The sequence below is a fragment of the Fukomys damarensis genome, unplaced genomic scaffold (assembly GCF_012274545.1).
Source record: "Fukomys damarensis isolate Sample0158 unplaced genomic scaffold, DMR_v1.0_HiC HiC_scaffold_12, whole genome shotgun sequence".
Classification (NCBI taxonomy): domain Eukaryota; kingdom Metazoa; phylum Chordata; class Mammalia; order Rodentia; family Bathyergidae; genus Fukomys; species Fukomys damarensis.
In genome coordinates this window covers 4,336,682-4,363,273 of record NW_022900924.1, presented here as the reverse complement: position 1 = coordinate 4,363,273, position 26,592 = coordinate 4,336,682, and the positions used below count along the sequence as shown (strand labels likewise).

At 54.5% G+C, this 26,592-nt stretch overlaps 2 protein-coding genes across 9 annotated transcripts in view; both read left to right on the top strand.

Moving 5' to 3' along the window:
* The first annotated feature begins 224 nt into the window (after positions 1-224).
* Pes1 (pescadillo ribosomal biogenesis factor 1) lies at positions 225-13,464 on the top strand. The gene is made up of 15 exons (XM_010603799.3): positions 225-343; positions 3,258-3,337; positions 4,183-4,336; positions 5,558-5,667; positions 7,060-7,231; positions 7,312-7,401; positions 9,234-9,350; positions 9,615-9,689; positions 9,871-9,960; positions 10,103-10,233; positions 10,553-10,678; positions 10,796-10,980; positions 11,428-11,603; positions 11,704-11,865; positions 12,852-13,464. The coding sequence occupies exons 1-15, from the start codon at positions 320-322 to the stop codon at positions 12,933-12,935; spliced, it is 1,776 nt and encodes a 591-aa protein (XP_010602101.1). The 5' UTR covers positions 225-319; the 3' UTR covers positions 12,936-13,464.
* Positions 13,465-14,758: 1,294 nt separating this feature from the next.
* Positions 14,759-26,592, top strand: part of Gal3st1 (galactose-3-O-sulfotransferase 1) — a 28,834-nt gene continuing 17,000 nt past the window's right edge. Inside the window, exon 1 of one of the 8 annotated variants that reach the window (XM_010603789.2) lies at positions 14,759-15,222. The gene's annotated coding sequence lies outside the window, so the exon portion shown is untranslated. Of the gene's footprint in view, positions 15,223-23,130; positions 23,218-25,850; positions 25,955-26,006; positions 26,097-26,592 lie in introns of those variants that run through there. The other 7 variants (XM_010603790.3, XM_010603797.2, XM_033762318.1 and 4 more) reach the window with 7 other exon arrangements.

Here is a 26,592-nt window from a genome sequence, read left to right as displayed (position 1 = left end):
CCAGCATGCAACAGGGTTCACTTTGTAACGCAATCTTCGTTAGGGTGACTATAAAAGTGCCTGTATCGCCTAAACTGTAACAAGAAGACGTGCAGAAAGACTCTCAAAAGAGATGCCTAGAGACTTCTTTTTAGACAGTTTAGCTGTAAACTGTGTTACAAAAATCCTCTCCTTTCTCTGGATACGTACAGGCACCTTATTGGGCAGCCCGCACAGGCTGGAGGCGTGAGGGGTCCTCCGGGGTCCTAGGCAGGGCACGTGCGGAAGGAAGTGGCGCTGTCTGTCCGCGCGGACCTAGCAAAGCCTTCAACGTGGAGCCATGGGAGGCTTGGAGAAGAAGAAGGTAAGTAGCAGAGACGCCGAAGTTTTCAGGGAGAAGAAAAGAGGGTGGCGGAGCCCACAGCCGTCTCTTTCCCTGGCCTCGGCTCCTTGTGGGTTCAGAAGCGGCAGGATCAAGGAGACAGGACACAGCTGCGAAAGGGATTAGAGGATGAAGCTAGCGCTGTACGGCAGTACTCGTCTGGTGAATTCTGGGAAAGAACTGCAGAGTTATTTCTGTCGAAAGCATTACAAAACCTAACTTCACTCCAAACTCATGCGGAGTCATAGGACGACGGTTTACAAGGAGTCAATAGGACGTGCAGTTCGTTTCTAAGTACTGCTTCCTTTCTAGTTGAACCAAGGCGTTGGATGGAGACATAAACCAGCAGATGTGGTCCCCCCTTTCTCAGAGCTTACTTTCTGGCATACTGGGAAGATGGACACAAAAGTAAATTAAAATGACCGCAGATTGTTAAATGCGCTGCGAAGGAAACCAGCGAGGAACAAGGTCGAGACCACAGCGATGTGTATTCCAGTTCGTGTAGTCTTGGGAGTTTCGTTCAAGGCAGATTTCTACACACCTTGAAAGAGCAGAACATACTTAATGGGTTCTGGGGGCATAGGAGTCTTTAGCGATCAAGCCTGGCATTGGAAACTAAATGCCAAGATGAGTAGCTTGGAAAGGCCTGTTGTGTATAGGGATTTGTAAGGATATCAGCATGGCTGGGATATAGTAAGCCAAAGGAAGTATAGTATCTGGTGATAGTGGGGTTGGATAGGGACTGACCTTATGTAAGACCTGTAAGCCACCGTGAAGGGCTTGGATTTTATTCTGAGCAGTAGCAATCAGAGGGAAGATGCTGTGATCCAGAGATGGAAAACCTGCCTTGAGGCATGGATGCAAAAGCGTCACAAGTCATTACACTTTTTTCAATTTGGGTTTCAGAACCATTTTTGACATTTTGGGCCAGATAATTCTCTGTTAACAGTACTGTCCTATGCATTATAGGATGTTTAGCAATATTGCTAACCCCCATCCACTAGATCCCAGTAGGAACCAACAACAAAAATGCCTCCAGATGTTGTTGAATTCTCTTTCCTTACTCCACACACATATATCCAAGAAATAAAGGCACCCTGTTGAGAACCAGTTATCCCCTTAATGTTTGACAGAAATACATGTGGTATAGGGCAGTGAAAAACAGCGTCATGGTATAGTCTGAAGTTTATTTTTATATCCCCAGCACTTAGCATGGACCTGATCCCCAAAAGACAGTTACCGCAAGGAAACTGAAGGAAAGAGTGAATGGTGCGTTTCGTGAGTGTGGAGAAAACTGCAGGTTTTACCCTCAAGAGCTAGGACATCTTAGAGCTCCCTTCTGTCTTATTCCAGAGGAAGATCTCTTCCGGAAGGGACATGTGGGCAGTGACCATTTCAGGGTGTTTGGTACACCTTCTATTAAGGATACTGAGGGCCCAGGATTCGGCCTAGTGCTTCTGCCAACTGCCTCGCAAGCGCAAGGACCAGAGTTCGATGCCCGGTACCAGAAAGAAAAAAAACAACAACTTGATACTAAGGGGGCCAGGGATTTAGCTCAATGGCAGTGCGCCTGCCTTGTAAGTAAGTGCAAGGCCCCTAATTTGAGCCCCGGTACCAAAAAAAAAAAGGATACTGAGATGTGAGTATGAGGCCCCATCTTAGCACCGCAGAGACTCAGATGGTTGCACAGGGCAGCCTGCTTCTCGAGGGTATGTGGAGATCAGGTGTCTTTTGTCTGCATTGTTTTCCTAATGTCTAGCTTTGAACACGTTAGAGGACCTGTGAGTATTGTCTGTTCAACAAATGGGGAAAGGAAGAGGCTGTGTGGCTTAGGGCGTACATTTTTGTTTTTTTCTTTTCTTTCCCCCCCCAGTACTGAGAATTAACTATGGCAGTGCTGAGCTCTGTCCCCAGCTGTTTTTAATTTTATTCTGAGACATGATCTGGACTTGAATTGTCATCCTCATTGGCTCAGCAGTGGCCTGCGTGGTTGGGGTTTCAGGCATGTGCCGTCATGCCTGGCAGGGCATGCATTTTCAGCCGGGGTGCTGTCATTCCCCAGAAAGCAAACATTGGTTGGTGGGGGGTATCTTAGACGTCGTAGTGGTTTTTGGCCCCCTAGAAAGGACCACATTTCAAAAGCAAATCTGTAGTATATCTGTGGTTAATATATTTCATGAGGCTCTGGGGAGAAAAGAATGAATTTTAGGGGCTGTTGACAAAGCCTTGTGGTAGCCAGGCATGGTGGAGCACTCCTGTAATCCTAGCACTCAGCAAGCTGAGGAGGTTTGCTGTGAATTCAAGTCCAGCCTGGACTGCATAATGAGACCCTGTCTAAAAACAAAACAAAACAAAGTCTTGCAGAGGTGAAGGGACTATAACGGGAGAGATTGAGAACACTGGTTGATCAGTTCAGTGAGTGCACGGGCTCTGGACTCAGACCTGGGTTTGAATCCCAGCTCCAGTTATTGAACAGCTTTGTGACCCAGACAGGTTATTTCACTGAGCTCGTTTCCTCTTTGAAATTGGGATTCTATTACACCTACATCACTGGCTTGTGAGGATGAAATGAAATGATGTGTCAAAATCACTAACTGTACTAGCCGGCATTCAGAGCTAGTACTAAGTCCTTGGCACATCATCAGCGTTACAGCACCTCACAGTCCCCAGTGTTACATGGATGTGTGTGTCCTTTATGTTGACAACTACAAGGACAGTACGGGAGAGCTTGTTCAGGTAGGTCCGCTCCCTCCCTATAGGATTCCCACTCCAGAAGCATCTTGGCCCCTTATCCAGAGTGATAATTGCAGAGGTGCCTCTGCAAGTAGGTGTGGCCAGAGTTTGATGGCGGTCCTGTAATCTTTGCTAACGGGAAATTGTTTTTTTCTTCCCCAAGTATGAACGAGGCTCTGCCACCAACTATATCACCCGAAACAAAGCCCGCAAGAAGCTGCAGCTGAGCCTCCCAGACTTCAGGTGAGGTGGAGAGGAGTGGAGTTGGGTCTTTGGGGATCCTGGGCTCTGAAGTGCACAATGAAAATAAGCTGCCTCCTGTCTTATTTGGGCTGCTACAGACGAATTCTGCTTGTCTTCCGCTTTCTTACCTGGCCTTGGTTTAATGAACTATGCTGTGCCAGGTGTGAAATGGGAGAACTGTCTGCAGGATGAGTGGGCAGGGTCTTTGCTACTCACTCCATTCTGGCAAGAGAGACCCCCGATCCTGCAGCCGGGGGTTCTTGTAGAGTCAAGAGCAGACCTCTATAGTCTGTGGGCCCTGCCCTCGGCGGCCTGACCTCTTCCAGCTCACTTTTAGTCCTTTACACATGCCCTGCACACAACCTTATGGTCTTTGTCCCTCTACTTTTTTTTTTGCCGTACTGGAGATTAAATCTAGCTAGTGCTCACAGGCACCCCTTGCCCTTTTCATTTTATGAGACAGAGTCTTGCTAAGTTGGTCTCAAACTTGAAATCCTCCTGCATTAGTCTTGAGTAGCTGGGATTACAGGCTTGCAGCACCACGCCTGGTTTAGCCCTCTCTCCCAGCCCCAGCCCCCTTTTTATGTGGCTGAAATGTTGATTTTTTTTTTTTTAGCAAGGCATTAAGTGCCCCCCAGCCCTTCTCAAGATCCTGTTTGTTTCCTTTCTGGGCTTGTGGTAGTCTCCATTATATATTTGTCTGGAAGCTTGTGATCCTCAAATTCCTGCATTATGGATGAGCTCTCTAGGGGTCCTGAGTTCCCCGTTCACTGTTGATTTCCAAGCTCAAGTATAGCCACTGTTTTATATCTTTACTCAAATGACAAATGTCTTCTGTCTTCTAGGCGGCTATGCATCCTGAAGGGCATTTATCCCCATGAGCCCAAACATAAGAAGAAAGTTAACAAGGGCTCCACAGCAGCCAGAACCTTTTATCTCATCAAAGACATCAGGTTTCTCCTCCATGAACCCATTGTCAACAAGTTCCGGGAATATAAGGTGAAAAGACCTGGGCTGGAGTGTCTGGAAGGGTGTCTGTTACATACAGCTTTGTGTCACTCACTGTGATCTTACGCAGGTTGCCAACCTCTCTGAAAAAGCCTATTTGAACTGAAGTTTGTTTTGTTTTTACTCTTACTGAGTTTATTGGTACTTTTTAAGTATACAGTACAGTTACATTCATCATTGGGATCTTTTACCCTTACATGACAGGTCTTGGTTCTCATTTTGAAAAAGTCTATTTGAAGGAGGAGGTCACTGTCTCAATGGGATGCTTCAAGAATTCACTGAGATTCCGTGTCTGGAAATCGCTTGCACTGAGCTGGCCAATGATTGCTGCTTTACTTATTAACAGTTTCCCCTGGTTCTTTCCTAAGATTAAATTTTTGCTCCTGAGACAAAGAGTGTGCTATTTCAGGGTCTTTCTGGTGCATTCTCTGCTGAAAGAAACAGCTTCTAATCTGGTTCTTTCTGAGGTTCCTCCCAGGAGACCAAGTCTTCCATTCCATAGACAGAGATCGTTCAAATGCCACAGAGACAACAGAAACCTAGTTTTAAACAAATGGAAATAATTGAAAGTAGACTACTGACCCTTCTGACTGGGAGCTGGATCTGCCTGAGGAGAGGGGTGTCACCTAGTGGCCAACAGGAGACTGGGCAGCCCCAGTTGCAGGCATTCTGGGGCTACATAAACTCAGTGTTAGAAGTGGGCCTGTGGTGGGAGCTGCTGTTTATCACCCCAGATGCTTTTGAGCTTCTGGGAAGCCCTAAGAATGGGTATGAACAGCAGTTCTTTGAAAGAAGATGTCAGATGGCTTGGAAGACCCAGCCAGTGCTGACTGGAGTTGGGAAAGGGCCAGCCTTTCCGACCCTGATCTGCCTTGGTGGTGCGTCACTTGGCCTCTTTTTTCAGTTGGAAAATGGGGCCGACCTGCCTTTCTTTCTCCCATGTAAGCATGGTGTCATCATATCTGTGAGTAGTTGTCCCCGTGCATCATTACAGGAGGGGCCCTGGTCCAGCTCAGGTTATCGGTCAGCTGGGCATGCTCTGGAGTGAGCTGCTGTGCAAATCCTGGGCTGAAGGGGCTGATCCTACCGGCAGCAGCCAGGGCCGGCTCCTGGAGGCAGTGCCAGGCTGCCCACCCCTCGGATCCGTCCACTGTGGAAGAGAGGTATCCAGTATTCCTTGGCCCACGCTCAGTGGTCCTTCCTTTTTCCCAGGTGTTTGTTCGGAAGCTCCGGAAGGCCTATGGGAAAAGTGAGTGGAACACAGTGGAGCGTCTGAAGGACAATAAGCCCAACTACAAACTTGACCACATCATCAAGGAGCGGTGAGTCGGGCGCACCTCAAAGCACTGAGGACAGAGTCAGAGACAAGACCAAGACCCTGCTCACAGAATGCACATCCTTTGTGAGGAGACAGACCAAAATCCAAATTGACAAGTCACCCAAATGACTGTTGTGCTGGGTACCATGACGGATGCGGGGAAGTGGAGGGGGAACGTCCATGACATACTTGTCAGAGGAGGTCTCTGGAGAGAGATGTTAGAGCCAAGCAGGGAAAGCGCACTCCGAGCAGCAGTGACAGCAAGGGCAAAGGCCATATGGTAGGAACGAGCAAGACTTCTGGGGCTGCACATGGTTACATGGGGAGAGCATAAGGCATGGGGAAACATCTCTGGTCTTACCTGTTCTTTGCTCAGCCTTCTTGCAAGTCCCCCTAGTTCATGGGCTGAATCAGTGATTCTGGTTTGTTTTGTTTTGTTTTATTTTTTGTTTTCAGTACTGGGGATCCAACTCAGAACCTTGAGCTTGTGAGGCAGGCAGGGCACCACTGAGCTGCATCCCCGGCTGAATCAGTGATTCCTAGTCAGGGGTAATGCTACCGCTCTGGTGGACATTTAGCAACGTCTGGAATACTTGGGTTCCTGTAATGTGCATGGAGTGTTTCTGGTTTCTAGTGGATAAAGCTAGGGTTGCTGCTAGATACTCTACATTACCCAGAATATGCTCTAGAAGAGAGCAGTCTGATCTCCCAAGATGTCAGTGGTGAAGTTCAGAAACCCTTGGCTAGTGACTGTCTCTTTTCTTCTGGGCTAATCGCCCAGGTACACTTAGCTGCAGAGAGGTAGCTTTGGCTGTGTGCGGGTCGGTGTGGGCTATCTTGGGAAGGCCCCGCCCCAGAAGCTAGACAGATGGTGTCTTTACCTCTGCCTTGTGACCATGAGCTGGGCAGTTGCAGGACAATCCCCATCACCCATCACCAGCATAGAGATGATGCTGGTTCCTGTTCTGTACATCAGATACAAAGAGGGGCATACGAAAGCCTCTGGATTCATGACCAGGTGATACCTTCATCCCCTTAGCCAAAACCAGAGCTTAAGGAAATTAGGTGGCCCAGAAATGACCAGTGCCATTTCTCCAAATGGTCCACAAGGTGAGGAGTTAGGAAACTCCAAGGCACCAAAGTGGGACAGTTGAGGTTTCTGCCTCTACACCAGGAACCCCAGATGGCTCTTCTCTTGCCCTCAGAGCTCAGTGGTTTCTCCCAGGGCTGTTCCAAGTCTGCAGCCAGCTGGGGGGAAGCTGGCCCAGCAGGTTGAGAAATAGCCCCGAGGAGGCCAAACTGGGGGACTGGTACCTGTGGGGTGGCCAGTGGAGTAGGGTAGAGAGGTTGGAGCCCAGGCTGAGCAAGCTCACAAGTGCAGCGCCACGGCCCCCAGGTACCCCACATTCATCGATGCTCTGCGGGACCTGGACGATGCCCTGTCCATGTGCTTCCTCTTTTCCACCTTCCCGAGGACGGGCAAGTGCCACGTGCAGACCATCCAGCTGTGCCGCCGGCTCACCGTGGAGTTCCTGCACTACGTCATTGCCGCTCGCGCCCTGCGCAAGGTGAGCTAGGGCCCACGGAGCCTGCGTGCCCCTTTCCTGCCACGTATGGCTGTCGCCCCATCGTCCGCCCCTCTCCTCAGGTCTTCCTGTCCATCAAAGGCCTTTACTACCAGGCTGAGGTGCTGGGGCAGCCCATCGTGTGGATCACGCCCTACGCCTTCTCCCATGATGTGAGTGCCTGTGGACGAGGCCCTGTGCCGAGTCCTGGATGGACGTGAAGGGGGGGGGGACTCGCCATCCTGTGGGGTTCAGCACATGCTGGGTCCCTGGTTGCTGGCTGCCGGTGGGAAGTGAAGTGGATGGGGAATGTGCCGCGCAGCTCTCTCTGTCACACGATCCTCTGTAGAATTTCCGATGTGACGGATATGCTCAGACTCTAGCATTGAGCGGGAGTCCCCAGGCCCTCCCAGCTCCAGCACACTTCAGCTGGATGACTTCGGACATGTTCCTGAACCTCTCTGCCTCGTTCAGTAATAAGGTTCCACCTCCTGAGGCTGTCATGAGGATTTAAATGCCCAGTGCTTGGCTCTTGGGCCTGTATGGAAAGTATGAGTAACTCTGGGTGAACGTGTGCCAGGGACAACTTGGCCCTGCCCTCACACCCATGGGGTCATCGTCCCTACTCTGCCAGTGATGGCTCCTAACCTGGTAAGCTGTTTCACTCCTGCCTCTGCTCCCCCATCCCCTCCTCCCACAGCCAGAGGATGGAGCGACTCTGAGGGGCATTTACGCATGGACCTACCTCTCACTGCTATTTCTTTTAAGTTCTGGCACCATTGGCCTCTAGTGTCCCCGAGGGTCTGTCCTAGTGCTAGGCCCACCTTTCTGCTTCATAGAGCAGGAGCTGGTGCCTCCTGTAGACAGCAGGTGCCGCCACCAGCCTGGTTGAGGGAAGGGGCTGCCCTGCCCGAGCGTCTGGCCCTACCTCAGGCTGGTGGGGGTGAGGGGGCTGTGTGTAGCACACCGGTACTTGGTGGGCTGAGGTCGGTGTGGGTGGGAAGTGAGTCTGCGCCTCAGCAGTTCCTGGCCTACCCCCTGGGGCGGGCTTGGGCAGCCAGAGCCCGTGGCCCTTCCCGCCACCCTCCATCCTCTTCCTCCTCCTCCCTGCCTTTCCGGCCCCTGTCCTTCCTGCTCTCTGATGTCCCACCCCTGTGCTGCTCAGACTGGTCTTTGTGTGCCTTCGCGAGTGGTGAACAGGGCCCTGTGGAGGGCCGGCCTCCTCACAGCTGGCCCTGGGGGAAGAGCACAGCCGCCCGTTCCTCCTTCTGGCTGACTTGGCCACCACTGCTTCCTTTCAGGCGAAGATGGGCGGCTGGTACTGGTTCTAGAGGGTGGGACTGGTCGAGAGTTGAGGATAGTGGTCCAGGTATCAGATCAACTCCTCAGGGCAGAGATGAACCATACTTGCTGGGTTGGCAACTTGTGAATCTAGCTTTCTGCCTCTGCTCCAAGCAAGTAGTGACTCTGTCCATTTTCCCAAGTTTTTCCCTGGCACTTGAGCTGGGCCTTCAGGTTGTACTCAGTATATGGGCTTGAGGAGGGGTCACTGAAATGTGAGCTTCGATCCCAAGGCTCTTGCCAGGGTGTGGATGTGCCTGGCCTTTCCAGGACACCGCTGGCCATGGACTGGTCGGTGCTCTGGGAGGTCTGCCCTCCTGGGCTCACCCGGCTCCAAGCAGGCACTAAACAGCTAGTGGGAGGGCTGATGGAGAGGGCTTGAGCTCCCGGGGTTGGAGGAGGCCACTTCTTTAAGGACAGAAGTCTGCACTGAGGCCTGAAGGATTGTTGGGATAGCCAGCTATAAGAATAAGAAGTCACCCTTCTCTCGTGGGGGAAAACTGTCACCACTGTACCATGTGGGGCTCTGGCATTGGCCTCCATGATAGCCCTATCTTTGAGGGACCCTATTCTGAGCCTCACTTGGTCCAGAATGCCCATTGGTGGGCATGTGCCACATAGCCCAACCCCTCACCCACACTCTCATGGACCTTTGTGCCTCCAGCACCCGACAGATGTGGACTACAGGGTCATGGCCACTTTTACTGAGTTCTACACCACCTTGCTGGGCTTTGTCAACTTCCGCCTCTACCAGTCGCTCAACCTCCACTACCCGCCAAAGGTAGGACCCCAGCCCAGCCCCTTCTCTGCATGGTGCTAAGAGCCTGAGCTCTCTTTTGGGGGGTGGGGTTGTTTTGTTTTTGAGACAGGGTCTCACTATGTAGTTCAGGCTGGCCGCAAACCCACAGCACAATTCCCCAGTGCTGGGATTATAGGCCTGGGCCTCCATGCCTGGTCTGAGCCCTTCTGTCCCCGTGTGGAGGTCGGGGGCTGGAAGCATTTTTCTGTTTTCTTCCCTCTGACTTTTTTTGCTCCACACTCCCAGCTCGAGGGTCAGACCCAAGCAGAGATGAAGGCGAGGGAGGAAGTCTACGCTTTGGACTCCGAGAGCTCCATGGAGGTAAGAGGGGTTTCACAAGCATTAGCCCTGCATCTCCCTGAAGGAGTGGTCTCTGTCTCTAACACCTTTGGGCTTCTAGCCTTGGGTAAGGGCAACTCGGCTAGGTTGGTGGTCTCAGGGCTGGTCTGCGGGGTCCCCTCCTGAATATAGGTAGCCCTGCAACTTTGCTTTCCTCCTGTAGAAACTGGCAGCCCTCAGTGCCAGCCTGGCACGGGTGATGGTGCCCGCTGCGGAGGAGGAGGCTGAGGCTGACGAGTTTCCTGCTGATGGGGTGAGCACTGTGCTGCCCTTCTGAAAGGGGTGGGACTGGGCACGGGGCCAGGTCTAGAAAGATGCTTGGGAGGGGGTCATCTCTAGCCCCTGCCCCCCAGGGAGGTGGATGACCCTGGTGACATGAGTCCTGGCCTCGGCAGGAGATGGCAGAGCAGGAAGAGGACCGCAGGAAAGAGCTGGAGGCACAAGAAAAGCATAAGAAGCTTTTTGAGGGCCTGAAGTTCTTCCTGAACCGCGAGGTGCCCCGCGAGGCCCTGGCCTTCATCATCAGGTGGGCAGGCTCTGTGGCTGACCCGTGTTATTCGCTGTGTGCCAGTCTGGGTCCTGCCATGGGTACCTCTGAGTAACCTGGCATCTCTTTCCCTACGTGGCCTGGCCCAAGAATCTAAGGAACACTCAACCATGGGCAGGGCTGCCGTTGGGTCCCTACTGGGTTGGTACTGAAGGTGATGGCACAGACTGGAGAGTCCAGGGTGGGGTTGGGCACCCTCCTAAAAGGGTGAATCTGTGGGCTGGGTGACCAGCAGATCACAAAGAGTTGGGTCCTAGCTGCTCATGCCTGGACGACCTTTGTCGTCCTGTGCCTGTAGGAGTTTTGGGGGGAACGTGTCCTGGGACAGATCTTTGTGCATTGGAGCCACCTATGATGTCACAGACTCCCACATCACCCACCAGATTGTTGACCGGCCTGGACAGCAAACCCCCGTTATTGGCAGGTAGGCCCAAGGCCGTCACGTGCATTTTTGGAAGAGGTCTGTCCCAGAGGCCTTTGCTGCGCTGTGGGACTCCAGTTAGCCCCTCGTGACCTGCGTTTGCTGGCCGTTCTACACCAGGTACTACGTGCAGCCCCAGTGGGTATTTGACTGTGTCAATGCCCGGCTGCTCCTCCCTGTGGCAGAGTACTTCCCTGGGGTGCAGCTGCCTCCGCACCTTTCACCCTTTGTGTCTGAGAAGGAAGGAGATTACATCCCACCGGAGAAGCTGAAGCTGCTGGCTCTGCAGCGGGGAGAGGACCCAGGTGAGTGGGAGGGGGCCAGCACCAGGGTGGACAGGCTGCTTGGCTACAGAGTTGTAAACTCCAGGAAGTAGGGCAGCAGCAGGGGAAACCCCTTCAAACCACCTTTGGAGTAAGGCTTGATGGTGGGCAAGGAAGCATTTGCATCTTACAGTCAGGTGATGTTGACATTCACAGTCACTAGACAGAAAAGAGCGGAACAGTCTGGAGCAGTCATCCACGTTCAGATAGAGACAACAGAACTCCGGAGGGGGCAGGGAACCTTGGAGGGTCCCACGAAGGCAGCTGTGCCTGGGGGAGAGGCCCGAGGGGATACGGTGGGTACCGCCTTGAACCGCCTGTGTTGTGTCTGAGGATATCGGAGTCTGAGAGAGGTGTCTGGGCCAGCGTTCACCCTGCGAGGGAAAGAGCGGGTGCCCAGGGCACTCAGCCGTCACTGACTCCCCTTAGGAAACGCAAAAGCTTCAGAAGAGGAGGAGGAGGAGGAAGACGACGACGAAAAAGACAGTGAAGGGGGTGGTGATGAAGGGGGAGAAAATGAGGAGGAGGAAGACGTAGTGGCTGCTTCAGAGGAGGAGGAAGAGGCCCACCTGGCAGCCCTGGAGGAGCAGAGGATGCAGGAGAAGGTATGGCGGCGTTGCCCGCTCAACCGGCAGCCCTTGTACTTGTAGTTCAAGGCAGCAGCCAGGGAACCGGCGCCCACAGGCACCTGCTCTGTGTCCCCAGAAACCCAGGGTGATGGCGGGTACCGTGAAGCTGGAGGACAAGCAGCGGCTGGCCCAGGAGGAGGACAGTGAGGCCAAGCGCCTGGCCATCATGATGATGAAGAAGCGGGAGAAGTACCTTTACCAGAAGATCATGTTCGGCAAGAGGCGCAAAATCCGAGAGGTGAGTTCCCGTCGCTGCTCCGAGACTGGCTTAGCCCCCAGACGAGGCTGTGCTGTGCGTGAACTCGGGGGGGGTGAAGTGGGGGCGGCACTGGCCTTGGGTAGACTTTGTCCTCGTCCTTTCCCGAGGTCTTTCCTTCTTGGCCCATCCATGCCTTCCGTGGGGCTTTTGTCCCCTTCTTGCACCCCGCTGTTTCTCAGCCTCACGAGTCATTCTGGCAGAATTGGGGGGCTTTTGCTAAACTTCTGTGTTTCTGTGGTCATTGTTCACAAAGCCACATGTGCTCGTTTAAAAAACAAAACGTGGAACCAACAAATCTGTAATGGATGCCCAGAGGTGGCTCTCGGTCCTACCTTTGGGGTAATCCGTAGGAGTCGTCCTCCAGTTTCCCTTGTGAAATAGTAGCATTATTTGGAGACTGTCATGCTTTTCGTAGATTATTCGGAAGTGTGTTTCAAGACCTTGTACAATTCGTGACCTGTCCTCTGCTGAGAGGGTTAGTCATTCACAGAGCTGACACCCTTGAGCGCGTCCCTTCCCACCTTGGGTAACTCTTGGGTGTGTGATGGCTACAATTCTAAAGTAGATACTGCCTAGTGGCCTGGGAAGTCCTACCCTCTCGCCCTCCCTGCCAGTTCCTGGTGATGGTTTGAATAGCATCCAGCCTTCCTGAGCGGGCCTAGTCAATGGGGCAATTGCTCAGTGAGGTTCTTTCATCTCTGGGAGCCAAGGGTGATCGTAACTGGAGGTTTGTGAGCCCATAAAATAAAAGCGCCATAGTGCAGGAGAGGGTATGTCTGATGGTTAGCTTTTCTGGAAGCTCTGCTCTTTTTTTAAATTAAATTTTATTTTATTCTACCCCCGCTTTATGCCCCCTCTGTTTTTAAGAAATGAGTTGGGTCGAAGAGTAAAGATTCTCTTTCGTGCCCTCCCCTCCCCCACGCCCCGTCTCGCACCTGGCCTGATTTCCTCTTTGTCCTTCACAGGCCAACAAACTGGCACAGAAGCGGAAAGCTCATGACGAGGCTCTGAGGTCTGAGAAGAAGGCAAAGAAGACAAGGCCTGTGTGAGTGCTTGTGGCCCTCCTGGCAGCTGGACGTGGCAGAGACAGGCCAGCAGACCCACGCTCGGTGGCGGGCCAGTCGCTTCTGTTGTCATCCCCTCCCTCCCTCCGGCCGTCCGGCTCCCGTGGGTGGAGCTCCCTGCGGGTGGCCGGGCAGAGAGGAGGCCTTGTGCGTGTTCACGAGTCGGTGACGTGGGAGCAGGCACCCGACAGGCCCCGCACCTGCTGCCTCCGTCCACCCTGGCTTTCCAGTAGCCCCACCCACACGACTGGACCTGCCATTGTGAGGGTGCTTGATGGGGCGAGGGTGGGGAAGCTTCTGTTATTAAAGGGCTGGACTTGTGCAGCGTTTGGAGTCTGTGTTGAGGTGCCTTCCTGGGCCGGAGGAGTGCTGCCTGGTGTCCCGTACCGTGAGCTGTGCCTAGCCAGCTGTGTACCAGAGTAGACCCGGGCTGATTCAGGGCGCTCTGCGTGTCCGGGGACACCTCCGGGAGCAGAGACGCCAGAGAGGCGCAGAGCTTCTGGGAGTGGCCTTCGTGTTTGCGCTGATCTTCGCCCACATTCCGGCCCAGTCATTGTCCCTCTGTGAACCTGCTTCCTCCCAGTTGTGGATGTGAGGGTGGGTTAGGAGCTTCCTGAAAGGCTGTGAGGGGTCAGTGATGGCAGACCGTACAGAGACTCAGCATGTCGCTCATCAAGTGGCCAGCTCCTGCTGGAGCTAGCCAAGAAGATAAAAGTGGCTGGGGACCTGAGGGGCTCCAGGGCAGGTGCACTCCTAGCGTTGTAGGCTGGTGGGCAGACCCGAGTAACCTCCAGTGCCACAGCTGTCGGACTGGTGCAGTCCTGCCTTCTACTTTGCACCTGTCCTGGCGGTGCCTGCTGCTACGCGGGGTCATCCTTTGCCTGGGACTGCACCGTGGCAGAGCCAGGGCTGGAACCTGGGTCGTGGGATGTGCGCTCCCCACTCCCCCACCTTCCCCCAGGGCTGCTCTGGTGATGTAGCCGAGTGCTGCCTCGAGCAGGGCCCAGGTGGGAAGGCTGGATTGGGACCGGGCTCTGCTTTCCCTGAATCCAGGCACCCGAAAGCCTTGACCTTCTGCCAGTCATTGTGCACCGGCTCTGCAGGTGGAGAGGTGGAGGGAACCGGCCTGGGAGCAGAGAACCCCGGGCCCCAGTAGGACCCCACTGGGGGAAGAGGGCTGTGCCTCGCGCCCAGGCTGGCAGTGCCAGTTGTCTCTGGAAGCAGGGACAGAGGTCAGGACTCCTGGATCCAGAGCTTGCAGCCTCAGGGGATGACTCAGGCCTGCCCGGGAGCATTTGTATCCCAGGCCACAAGGTCAAAGCAGCCCCATCAGATATGGAAAAGTGCCTGGCGGCCACACTGATGCGGAATTTTCCTCATTCCAGAAGAGCCCAGCATGTCGGGGGCACCAGGGCTGTGACGTGGCCCGCGCCCTATTGGCAGCCAGCTGCTTCTGTACCGCCCACATCTGGAGCTAAGAATTCCTCCCTCACAGACAGTAGCCACCCCTGGTCCTGCTCCCCCAGGAGGAGGGGAAACCCAGGGCCTGTCCACATCGTGGTGGCCCTGCCTGCTCTCAGCCCTGATGGACCCTGGAGAGGGGTCAGCGCAGAGTTTGAAATCTCTTGGAGCTGAGTTCCTTCCCTGAGCTCCGCTGGGGGATCCTGGCTGCCCCTCACCAACACTGCCTCACCCCACCCTGCCTGTTTCCAAAAATGGATCCCGCTCTGTTTACACAGACTAGAGCGAGTCAGGCCTCCCTGAGGGCACCAGCGCCCCAGTAAAAAACTAGTCTCCCATCACCCAGGCCCAGGGCACCATCATCAAGCTCCGGGCATCCTCCAGTCCCCTCTGAGGCTGGGGGTTCCGCTGAGCCAAAGGGCCGCCCACAGGACAATGGTTCTGTTGGCTCATCCGGACAAATGGGCCTTGTTGGGCTGGCAGTGGGGGCGAGGCTGTCCGCCCCTGCGTTCTGAATGCGGCTTCTGTGCCTCTGGGGAGGCGCTCAGGAGCCAGGACTAGGCGGGAGGGGACCAGGGCCTACAGCGCCCATTGGCCAAAGTGCAGGGGGTTGGGCTGGGTTGGTGACCGCACCTGGCTGGGAGCTGGAGCCGGCAAGGAGGCCGCTGTGGCGGCAGCAGAGGGGCGGGGGCATGGACCAGGCCTGGAGGACGGCAGGGGTCTGGCGGGTGCACCCCACTGCCCAGTGAGCGAGCGCCCCGCTGGCGCGCCCAGAACCAACCACGCTGAGCCTGAGGAGAACCAGGCCGAGGTATGTCCCAAGGGCCAGTTCACTGCTGCCTTGTGTCTTGACTCCTCTATTCTGAGGGTCTGCCCTTACCTCCTCAGTGGTGGCCGGGGCTCTGGACCGCTGACTGAGATAGGTGCACAGCATCCCTGCACCTGAGCGGGGCAGCAGGGAAGGCACAGGTTGATGCTGGTCCTGTCTTTGGGTTTTCCCAGTGCCCCTCGTCCCCAGAGGTGTGGAGGGTGGGGCTGAGGCAGGCTACTGGCTGGGCTGGAGCTGTGAGTCTATTAATGATTAATCTTGGGCAGAGGCCAAACCCTAGTGAACGGGGGCAGGGAGCTCGTTCCCCGCCAGCCCTCTCTTGAGGGTCTGTCAGAGCAGGGCCTGGGGACCGTGGTAAGGGACAATCCCTCCGTTTGAGGAAGGTCCTGGCATGTGCCCCTGAGGGGCCAAAGCCACCAACGACGGGCTTTTGGGTGTGGGGCAAAGCCTGGTGCCTAGAAGGGTCCCATCTGGAACCCTACACTTCTGTTTCCTGGGTCCGTGGCAGGAAGGAGGTCCAGCTTGTTCTGAACGCAGAGCCCAGCTGTGTGCCCCTCCCATTGGGGATGCCTCCCCCCAGCTCCCAGCTCTCAGAGGAGGAGAGGTGGACGGCCCACATCTGGCTGAGGCAGCTGACACCGGAGGGAGGGAGAGAGGGAAACACAGCCACGGGCCTAACACCTGATCTCTGGGATTGCCACGGTGACGGGTGCCGCGGAAAGCCTGTGGAGGAAGGTCCAGTTAGGAGAATCCAAGTTTTCTGTACTGAGGTGGTGATCTGAGGCCCAGAGGCGAGGCTTGTCCACGGCCACACAGGGAGTACGGCTCAGGCACACCTAGGCCAGGACAGCCTCTAAGCTGCTCCACACCTTGCCCTGCAAAAGACCATCGCTACTAAGAGAGAGAGAGAGAGAGAGAGGGACCATTACTGCTTATCCTCATCATCCAGAGGGGCAACCTGAGGCTCAAGGAGATTCAGTGACTTGACCAAGGTCATGAAGGTCAGAGGTGGGTGGGTTGATTCCAAATCACAGGAGTCTTGCCTAGGACCCTTACTTCGGGACCTACCTCACGCCCTACCCAGGCTCTCCCTGCCCCCCTGGGGTCCTAGCCCCTTGGATCTGCCTGCACTGCCCCAAACCCCTCCCCCTGGCCTCCCTGGCTCCCAGCTCTGCCTGACACTCGGTGGTGGGCAGGCTGTTACCCTGGGAGCAGAGACAACAGAGCCCTGTTCCCAGCTGCCACCTCGAGCTGCTCGAGTCCCTGCTTCTTGCTCAGGCACATGTGGACCAAGGATGCCCGCCTCCCCTTTCCCTTCCTGCCCTCTGGTCACCCGGCGTGAGAGGGCTATGTCCCGTCGTGTTCCAGCATTGAGGGAGGCAGTGATTAACCTGGGGAACGATGCTCAAAGGGGATCCTGGGCCTGGCCGCAGCTAAAGGGACTTCTGGCTTTGCTCTGATGGAGGAATCTGGGTGACCCATTTTAGGGTCCCTGTACTGCTGCAGACAGAGACGCTTGTGACGTCTCACCAGGTAGGTGGTAATGAAAGCAGAGCCAGAGGAGCCTGCTTTCCCATGTGGCGCAGAGAAGGTGGGAGCAGTGTCCGCCGTGCTGCGGCCCCGGGGCCGGTCTGTCCCCATCTGTGCCTGCGTTCTGTGGGATGTAGAATAGGAGAATTGGGCAGCCCGAGTCGGAGGCATGGGAGGATGCTCCTGCAGGTGTCTGCACTGACGGGTCCCGCTTCCTCCGCCGGGGGGGACGTAGAAAGATCCAGAAAGATCACGATAACCACCAGATAAGCTAACACTGAACACCAGGCTCGCGCAGAGGGCTCTGCGTGCCTCACACCGTGGTCTGTCGCAGCAGGACGGTGCGAGCATGGCTATACCTGCATTGTTTTAGGTGACTGAGGCTCAGGTAGAAGTCACTTGTCTTGAGATCGCCCAGCTTGGGAATGGCGGAGGAGGGTTTGTAGTCCAGGCATCTCATGAAGTCCAACGGCAGAGAGGAGGTGGGTATGCACTGTGTATAGCAAGCGTTCGGCACTCTGTAAGACCCTTTAGATGTCCTTGTGAAAATGAGGGCATAGTCATCCTTCTTAACATCTTTCATATATTTTAAATAGAGAATGAAACTACAACTCCCACAGCTCATCGCTGGAGTTCTCAGTATTTGGGAGCTAATGAAGATGAAAGTGTCGACCCTGTGATCACTACTCACCTCCCCTTTAGAACTGCTTTGGGGCCACTCAGACCTGGCATGAGGAAGGGTGACTTTTGCCTGGACGAGGCGATATAGCAGAAAGAGCTTGCTTGCTCTTAGTTCTGGCTTTGTCATTTAGTGCTTTCATAAGTTACCGAGCCTCAGTTTCCCCCTCTGTCACATGGGGCCAGCAGGCTGCCCTGGGAGGGGCTGTTGGTCATAGGTGTGCTCTGAATTATCAATGAACACTGCAATCTCTAGGGCTGGAGATTCAGCTCAGTGGCACTACGCCTACCTCGTAACTGCAAGGTCCTAGTTCAATCCCTGGTACCATACAAAAAAAAAGAACACTGCACCCTCTCAGTGGCCCCAGTACCCTTGGCATCCATGCCCCCAGCCAAAGGACCAGAGCGTAGGACCAGGATGTCAGGCTGACAGTTTGGATGTGATCCTGTGAGCCAGTAAGCTGAGGTCTCGCTGAAACGCTCCAGTGAGGGGTCTCCCCATCTCTGCTCCAGCACCCCGCCCCGGAGGGGCTCAGAGGGAAGACACTTCTAGATCCTCGAAAGTCCCTCCTGGAGGGTGGCCCAGCCTTCCCCATCTGTGCTCAGCTATGCAGCCCACGCTCACTTCCTAACTCTGCTCCAGGCGTCTGCTACCCCTGCCCCACTTAGGACACTGAAGTTCAGAGGGCAGTTTGCCTCCCTCAGCCACACTGTGAGGTGGGACTTGGTTCAGATGAGCTGCCTTTCCCTCCTCCAGCCAGGCTGCCAATTTTCAAAATGGAAATACCTTAGCTGGGTATGGTGGTGCACGCCTGTAATCCCAGCACTCGGGAGGCTGAGGCAGGAGGATCCCTGTGAGTTCGAGACCAGCCTGGGCTACATAGTGAGTTCCAGGTTAAGTCTCAACTACATAGTGAGACCCTGTCTCAAAACACAAACAAACAAACAGAAATACTTTTATTTTAAAATTTTTTGCAAGCTACTGGCAAAAAAAAAAAAAAAAAGTTTGTTCATGTACCAACTCCACAATGAATGAACTTCTTACGTATTAACGTGAATTTGTGTACTAATGAAAAGTTTTAAAACAAATAAAAACCCACAAATCAAAATGTCAACAGAAAAAAATAAATTTCTTCCAAGTAATGCAGTCTCTTGTAAATATATGTATTAAAATATATGTATGAAATATATATAATATAGGTAATGACATATGTAAAATATATAGAGATATAGATGTAATCCTAAAATCAAAATGTATTACGGAAAGCCACTGGCCCTGGTCCCCGGGAAAATATAGTTTATATTCAGGTATCCTTTCGGATCCTTTTACTCGACTATACATCCCTGGTCCTACTGGGCAGCTCTCCAGCTTCAGTTTCTTCATGTGTGAAAGGGAGGGAAAGGGGCCGGGGATGTAGCTCCGTGGGGCCACGTGTGCCTGACAAGCTCAAGGTCTTGAGTTCGATCCCTGGTACCGGTGAGGGGGGAGGGGAATTGAGCTAGAGGCTCCGTGAACATGGAAGGAGCTAACATCGCACTGCGCTGACCCCTTCTGTGTGCCTGCCTCAGATCGGTTGTGAGATGTCTTCTTGGAAGACAGTCCCCCAGATGACATTGCCGCGCCTGAAATCCACTACTGCTAAACGGACAGTTCCTTCCGCATTGTCACTCCGAACATTGCTGGCAGAATCTTCCCGTTTTGTTTTGTTTGTTTGTTTGCATGCTTGGGACTGAACCCAGGCTCTCACACAGGCTAAGCAAATGCTCTACTACTGAGCTACAACTCCTGGAGCCTCCTCTTGGGTTCCCATAAGAACACCCCACACACACATGGCAGCCCTGAGACATCCTCACTCCTACTTTCTCGGCCGGACCCAGCCCCGTTGGAGCATCTGGCGCCAGCGCTGTGGATGTGGGTCCATCGGGAGTGGCTCACCAGGAGGCAGCTGTACCACAGCCTGTGAAGCAAGCGGTGGCTTTGGAGGCCTTGGCCAACCTCTCTCTCTCCTTGGGAGCTCTTTCTCACCCTTCTTCTGATGACTCCATGTACTTCTGTGGCCTCGGTTTCCAACTCTATGTGAGTGGCTCCCAACCCAAGGCCTCCCTCCTGTAGTCAGGTAGGGGACCCCAGTGCTTTTTGGACGGTCTGTGAACACCCTACACCTCGCACTCAGTGTGTCCTAATGCAATCCCACGTTGCCTGTTCATCCCAACACTAAGCCCTCCCGTCTGCCAGACTGCCCAGCTCAGGGTCTAGCTCCGTCCGGTTACCAACCAGATGCTGTCTGTGCCGCGGCATGTGAATGGTTCAGGTGCATCCTCTCCTTCCCTTGGTCCGGGTCATCTGACACCTGGGCAGCTGTAACAATGGCCATCGGATTCTGCCTGCTCCTCCTCTTCCCCACCCCTACCGTCCATCTGCCACTCAGAAGCTTGGTGGGCGTCTTTTCTCCTCGCTGCTCTGCTGAAGACCTTCCCAGAGCTCCCCAACACCCGCAGGATTCACGTCAGCATGCTGCCCGAGACTCTGGCAGGTCCCTCTGCCTCTGCCTTCTATTGGGGTCCCTCGTCTGTCCACCAGCCTCTTCCAAGCACACATACTAGACAGTGCAGCCACTGTAGTGTCTCAGTTGCCCTGAGCCTGTCCCTCTACGTGGCTTATCCCATATTAACAGACATTTACTGAGGGCCTCCACTGTCCCCTGCACTCGTGTACATGATGCCTGGGCCCAGGGGACAAAGGGCTCACAGCCCGAGGGAGACAGCGGGTAGCTGTTGTAAGACCTAGAGCCTTACTTCTACTCCGCGGAGCTTGAACAGCCCGAAGGCCTCCAAGATGCTGGGCCCACGGCCCAGCAAGTGCTCCCGAAGCTCGAAGGAGAGGAGGAGAGGAACACACTGATAAGAAGACCTTTATTAGTCTGGCCAGATGGCACTCCTGGAGCCGAGTAGCTCAGAGAGGCAACTGCTCAGGGTCTGAGGTCCTTTTTATAGGGTTTTTCTAAAAAAAAAAGTCAGGGCATTCACAGAACTACCAGAGGATAAGATTCCAAACACACTGCTTATTTTATGCAGGAAATGTTCTACGGTCACCTTAGGTCACCTTTTGTCATAGCGTTTGTCCCTGGGTAGGTTGTTAGCCAAGTTAGTAATTAGCATAGGTAGGTTTGTTTGTAGTTTGAGCAGCTCTTTCCTGGCGTTTGATAGGGAGAGGGGGAAGCACCGTCTCTGGCCTATTAGCAGGACAGCATGGAGCCACTTTAGCTCAGTCAGGTCCCACAGCTGTGACAGAGGAAACTTTGGTCAGGGCTTGCTCCAGAAGAGAAGACACCTGAGCCAGGTGTTCATATGTCTGCTGAAACAGAGACGCCCCAAGTTCCAAGTCTTAACACAAAATCCGTTCAGCTTCCATCTTCTTGAAATTCACTGAGTGCTCGGTAGGCGGTCCAGGCTCCTCCCATGTCACGGCTCTCCCCACTTTGAGGTCCTTGGCGAGTGGCCCGTTCGACACGCTGATGGGAAGGGAGCTGGTCCCTCCACTCAAGCTCATCAGCTGTCATTCTGTTCGCATCCCCCGGCCAGAATTCAGTCAAACAAGGACACTGTGCAGTGAGGGAGGGTGGGAAATGTAGTCCAGCTCTGTGGCCAATGAGGAGAGGGAACTGCCTCTGAAAACCGTAGCACGCACAGCAGCTTCTATGACAGGAGCCTCCTCTTCCAGGAAACCTCCCTGATACTGCCTCCATTCTTTCTCCAGCCTGGCTACTTGGGTCTATAGACAGAAACAGATGTCAGGAGGTAGGAGCCCAAACCTTAACGACAGTGACCTTCAGGGATGGGGACTCTTTATATATATATATATATTAGTGAACCTGTATTCTTCATTCATTTTTTTCCCCAGCCAAACATGGTGTCCCCTGGAAAGAGAACCTCCCGGCAAGGCTGGGGGCACATATCTGGCATTAAGTCTCTCTGCTCTGGAAATGTTGGCTTCATTTAGCCCTTGCCTTCTCATCCTGGCCACCCTCTCACCTCTTGCTGGAGAGTTATACACCATTTTATTTTATCATCTAAAATGAGATGTTAGGCCGGGAGTGGTGGCTCACGCCTGTCATCCCAACACTTGGGAGGCTGAGGCAGGAGGATCTCTATGAGTTCAAGACCAGCCTGGGCTACATAGTGAGTTCCAGGTCAGTCTGAATTACACAGATCCTGTCTCAAAAAACCAACCAACCAACCAAACAAACAAACAAAACACCATAAAATGAGATTTTAGCAGGTCCTCAGCAAGGAGTAGGAGGGTTTGTGCATGATACAGGAAGTCTCGAGCACAGAACTGGGCACTGTTATGTTCCAAGTTCATGCTTATAAGCCACTGTTACTGTTGGAGGCCGCTATGCCCTGATTCGCTCCCACAGAGCCAGCTAAGCCCAGAAGGCAGAAAAGCCACTGGATGTTAGAAAAGACAACTCCAAAGCATGTCCCAAGTCTACTTCTAGCACACAGAGAGACTGGCAATCAGGACTTTCCCTGTGGCAGTTTAGCTCTGGTATCTGGTGGGTGCTTGGCGATGCTCTTAGGATTGGTGGGCTTTGGGGGAAGAGAAGCTCAGAGAAAGTTTTAGATGCCTGCAGGTCCCTGGGAGGAGCTGGGGACTGCTGCACTTTTGAAAATGCTCAGTGGTGATGACAGATGTTCAGTAGTTATTATTATTTAGTGGTGGCACCAGAGTCTCTAGAGCCTACTGCCTGGGCCGTGATAGGGTTCTGGGGATCAGTACTAATGGGAAGATGGATTCCTGTGATGAGGAGTCCCTCTGTCCAGGGACAAAGCCAAGCAAAAACAGACCTGAATCTGAGATACTCAGGCTGAGCTTGAGGCTCACTGGGGTTTAGGGATGGGTCACCCTTCCTGCCAAAACCCCAGGAAAGGCCAGCAAGTCTAATCAGCCCCAATCCTGCAGAGCTGGTGCGGGATGTCCACGTATCTCCCACATCCCTCATCTGGAACAGCCAAGAGGTGCGTCTCTTGGGTGAAGGGCTAGGGGTCAGACAATGAAATATACCCAGAACCAGCCCCCAGCCCTGGTCGGACGCTCCCGGAAGCCTTCCAAGCCCGAGGAGTTGCTAAGTGCTCAGGGCCCATGCAGAGTGAGGATAAATCTTGACACTTCTCAGCATTTTTAAGCCCTGGAGTGTGGTGGCAAGTCTGCTTTTCGACTCTAGCATGGTCTGCGCTCTGCTAGCTGTGTGACCTTTACCTACCTGAGCCTTGGTTTCTTCCCCGGGGTGTGGGCTGAGAGAGGTGCTCAGTGCACAGGGCAGCCAGGACGTGGATGAGGTGCCGTGCCTTGGTCAAGCAGTCTCCCGCTTCTCCTTCTCTCCCTCAGCCTTCAAGCCTGCCTTGGGCTCTCCGCAAGGCTCTGCGGTTGCTCTGTCCTTGGCTCAAGGGCACCCGAAACTTTGCTGAGCCTTTGCGTGAAAGAGCTGCCTGACCACTGGGGTCCAGAGAGAGGTGGGGACTGTAGGGGTTGTTCGGCAGGGGGAGGGCAGAGGGCCGGCGCTCCTCCTGAAAGGTGCTGGGCCATGCCACATTCTGTCCCCAGGGATGGAGCTCATAAATATTCACATGCACTTGAGAGGGAGGGAGGCAGCAAGCCTGCTGCTGGGTGTCATTGGAGAATTCCCATCTCCCAGTGACGGCAGAAGCAGCTTGGGAGTCGGATGTGGTTCAGGTCGGGAGAAGAGAGGAGCCAGTCCTTAGCTTCGGGTGAGTGTCTCCCCTCCGCACTCACAGGGGCCGGCCCTGGTGGCAACGTTCTAGGCTGGAAGGTTCACCCTCCTGGGCTGGGTTTCCGTGTGCCAGGTGCGGAGGATGAGTCCCGATTCGCTTTCCTTCCCTGGAGGTGGGGACGGCTGAGGCTGGCCTGCCACCAATCACCTGCGTGGACAGAGGTGGCTGTGGCTGGGTAATACACAAGGGCTGGGATGGGCGGGGAGGCTGGCAAGGAGACTGCGTCCTGGGTGTCTGGGTTTGTCACCACTGTGGGCGGAGGAAGCAAGAGACTGGAGTTCTAGTCCTGTCTCTGCTGCTTCTGCGCTGTGACCTTGATGGTACCCCGCTCTCTCTGCGGTCTTCTTGCCTGTCTGTCTTCCAGCCTGGAGACCGTGAGGCCTTGAACCTGAGGCCTCGAACTCGGGGCCATGAGCTGCCGATAGCCCACACCGGGGAGCCTCACCCCTCCCTGGGAACAAGGGCGGGACCCAGGGAGGGTGATAATAATGATGACCCTACCAGTGGCGGCAGGTCACCCTCAGCAAGGGTCGGCACTGTGCCAGCCCAGAACTGAGCACATCCACGTGGGATGCAGAGGGTCCACATAGCCCCCGTGTTAGGTACCTTGTCACCGAGACACAGGATTCACGGCCCACAACCCTGAGGGGAAGAGGTTTATTTTGGCTCAGTCTGTAGAGGTTTCCGTCCATAGCTAGCTGGCTGCAAGGCAGGTGGCACGGCAGAGGAGAAAGCGCTCCTGGTATGGTGGCAGGAAACAGAGATCAGGAAGGAGGGAGGTAAACCCTCCCAGGACATGCCCCAGTGACCCTCGTCCTGGCACCAACCTTTACCTCCCAATGTCACATTTAGCTAGAAAGGCCACTGAGGAAAGTCACACCCCCATGACCCAGTCACCCCCCGAAAGCCCCGCTGTAAGTGTGTGAGGCTTTTGTGGGGGGGACGCCTGGATATAAACCACAACATCAGCCTGTGATGGAGGGAGGGAAAGTTAGTATCATCATTTTGGTCAAGAAACGGAGACCCAGAGAGGGGCACAGCTTGCCTAGGGCACAGGAGAGCTGGGATTTAAAACCGCGACCTGGTCCCAAGGCGCTGGCTTGCTATAGCTCTTACACGCCTGACTTGCACACACGTGCTCGCACGCACAGGTGGCTGTCAGATCTGTGACTCCGTGGCAAGCTCTTTGCATGGAGCTGTGCCTGCACGTGGCTCCCAGGCGTGAGCTGTGTGTCTACGGCCGCCTCACAGCCCACCTTCCGTGTGGCTCTCTGCCTGGGCCATGGTCCCATCTGCGTGGCTCCTGCCCCCAAGCACTTATCAGGGACCAGGCTCGGAGGAGCGCTCAGGAGTGAGTCACCACCAGCTTGCTTGCAGCTGGGTCCAGGGGAGACGCTTTCACTTCCGCACACTCAGGTGTGACCCAAACTGGGCCTGGTCCATAGTAATGATAATGATTATCGGTATTAATAATTAATGTGCATTCATTATTCATCACCTTCCGGGTATACATTCTCTTGTTAAAATGTCAGTCTTAGGACCTTTCTCCTTCAAGCCAGGTTTCCGGATGCCGGCCAGCTGCTCTCTGGGCCTCAGTTTACCCAAAAGCTCTGCCTGTGGCCCCAAGGGATCACATATAGATCCTGTATGCCCCGATGTTGTTAATGTGTACACTGTACACACTAGGGCTCAGAGAGGCCAAACTTTTCAGAGACCAGGCAGGGAGGAAATGACCAGCCTTAGATGTCCCAGGTGGCTATCAAAAGAGGGACAGCCACAAGGGCCCCTGCTTCCCCTCCCCCTAATCTGGCTGCCGTCTCGGCCCCTCGAGGCCAGACCCTGCTCTACTCCTTGGACAGAGCTCCGGTGTTGCACCAGCCAACAGAGCAAGAAGCCCTACGGTGTAGGTCCACAGACCTGGGCTCAAATTCCTGACCAGACCCTGGTTTGTTGAACGACCCTGGGGACGTTATGGCAACATCTCGGATCCTCAGTGCTCCCATCTGTGAAATGGGGGTCACCACGAGGCGGAGTGGCATCCGCTGAGTAGTAGCAGGTTGGAGACGGTTACATGCTTTGGAGACATCCCTGCATGGCCTGGCTCCTAACAGGCGCTCAAGAGTGGAATCAGAGGCAAGAGGTTGCCAGCGGGAGCCCAGGAGACAACTAGAGATTTAGCAAGACTTATCTCAAAAAAAGAAAAATTAAAAAGGGTTGGGGTGGGCCGGGGAGTCAGCTCAGTGGTTCCGCCACCTGCCTTGCAAGCACAAGGACCCGAGTTTGATCCCTCATAGGTACCAAAAAAACAAAACAAAAGGGTCTGGGGTGGGGGAAGCTCAGTGTAAAGGCCCTGGGCTCAATCTCCAGTGCTGCAAAATGAAAGATGAAAGGAGAAGCGGGGTGGGGTACGAGCAAGCGGAATGGTCCGAGAGTCAGCAGCAGCCAGGACCCAACCAGGGCAGGCGCCGGAGGAGATTTGAGGAATCCAGGATGGGAGCACCAGGGAATGAAGGGGAACCGGGGATGAGGGGGTGGGCCTGGGCCCCCCGCAAAGCTGGGTGGAGCCTGATTGGCCGTGGAGGGAGGCTGGTCTGCCCCCTGCTGCTGGTCCTCCACCCCGGGGCTCCGGAAAGCACCCCGGTGAGTGCGGCTGCGCGGCAGCCTTCCCCCATTTTAAAGCGGGAGAAACTGAGCCCTGGACCTGCTTCTGAGCGTGAGTCTGGGGCTCCAACCTGCTTGGGGCTCCGTCTTGCTCCCGCTGGACCCCTGGAGAGCAGGAGGGCGGCTGACTGGGGCCCTTGAAGCCTGGCACATATTTGTGCTTGGTGCAAGGCCTTCAGAGGCTCAGAGGCAAGGTGTGGTCACGGTGCCTAACCCATCTTGGGAGACCTGCCAAGGGCACGGCAAGGGGTGGGGGTGGTCCCAGCATCTCTGCTTTAGCAGAGAAAACCACTCCAAGGGGGTGCCGGATGGAAGCAAGGGTCTGAGGGATCCAGGGCCTGACCTCCCTCCTCCTAGGACCTCTCCTGGCTGGTTTACCCCACCTTGCAAGCACTATGCCTTATTATTTAAATATGCTAAATGCAGTATATTGAGGTGCGATTGAAAAATATGGCGAATGACTAATTTTTTTTGAAAAATGTGTTACTGTAAAGGACACAATGCCGTTCATTAATTTCCTTCAAAATATCCCTCACTTTGCCCTGGAACTCACTATGTAGCCCAGGCTGGTCTTGAACTCTCTCGAAGTGATCCTCCTGCCTCAGCCTCCCGAGTGCTGGGATTACAGGCATGGGCCACCAAGCCCGGCTCTCTCTCTCTCTCTCTCTCTCTCTCTCTCTCTCTCTCTCT

Excerpts from the sequence above, each read along its gene's own strand:
- Pes1 (XM_010603799.3), top strand. The coding sequence starts at position 320 with ATGGGAGGCTTGGAGAAGAAGAAG. Across the intron at positions 344-3,257 it reads GAGGCTTGGAGAAGAAGAAG|TATGAACGAGGCTCTGCCAC; the intron begins GTAAGTAGCAGA and ends TTCTTCCCCAAG. Across the intron at positions 9,351-9,614 it reads ACCTCCACTACCCGCCAAAG|CTCGAGGGTCAGACCCAAGC; the intron begins GTAGGACCCCAG and ends CCACACTCCCAG.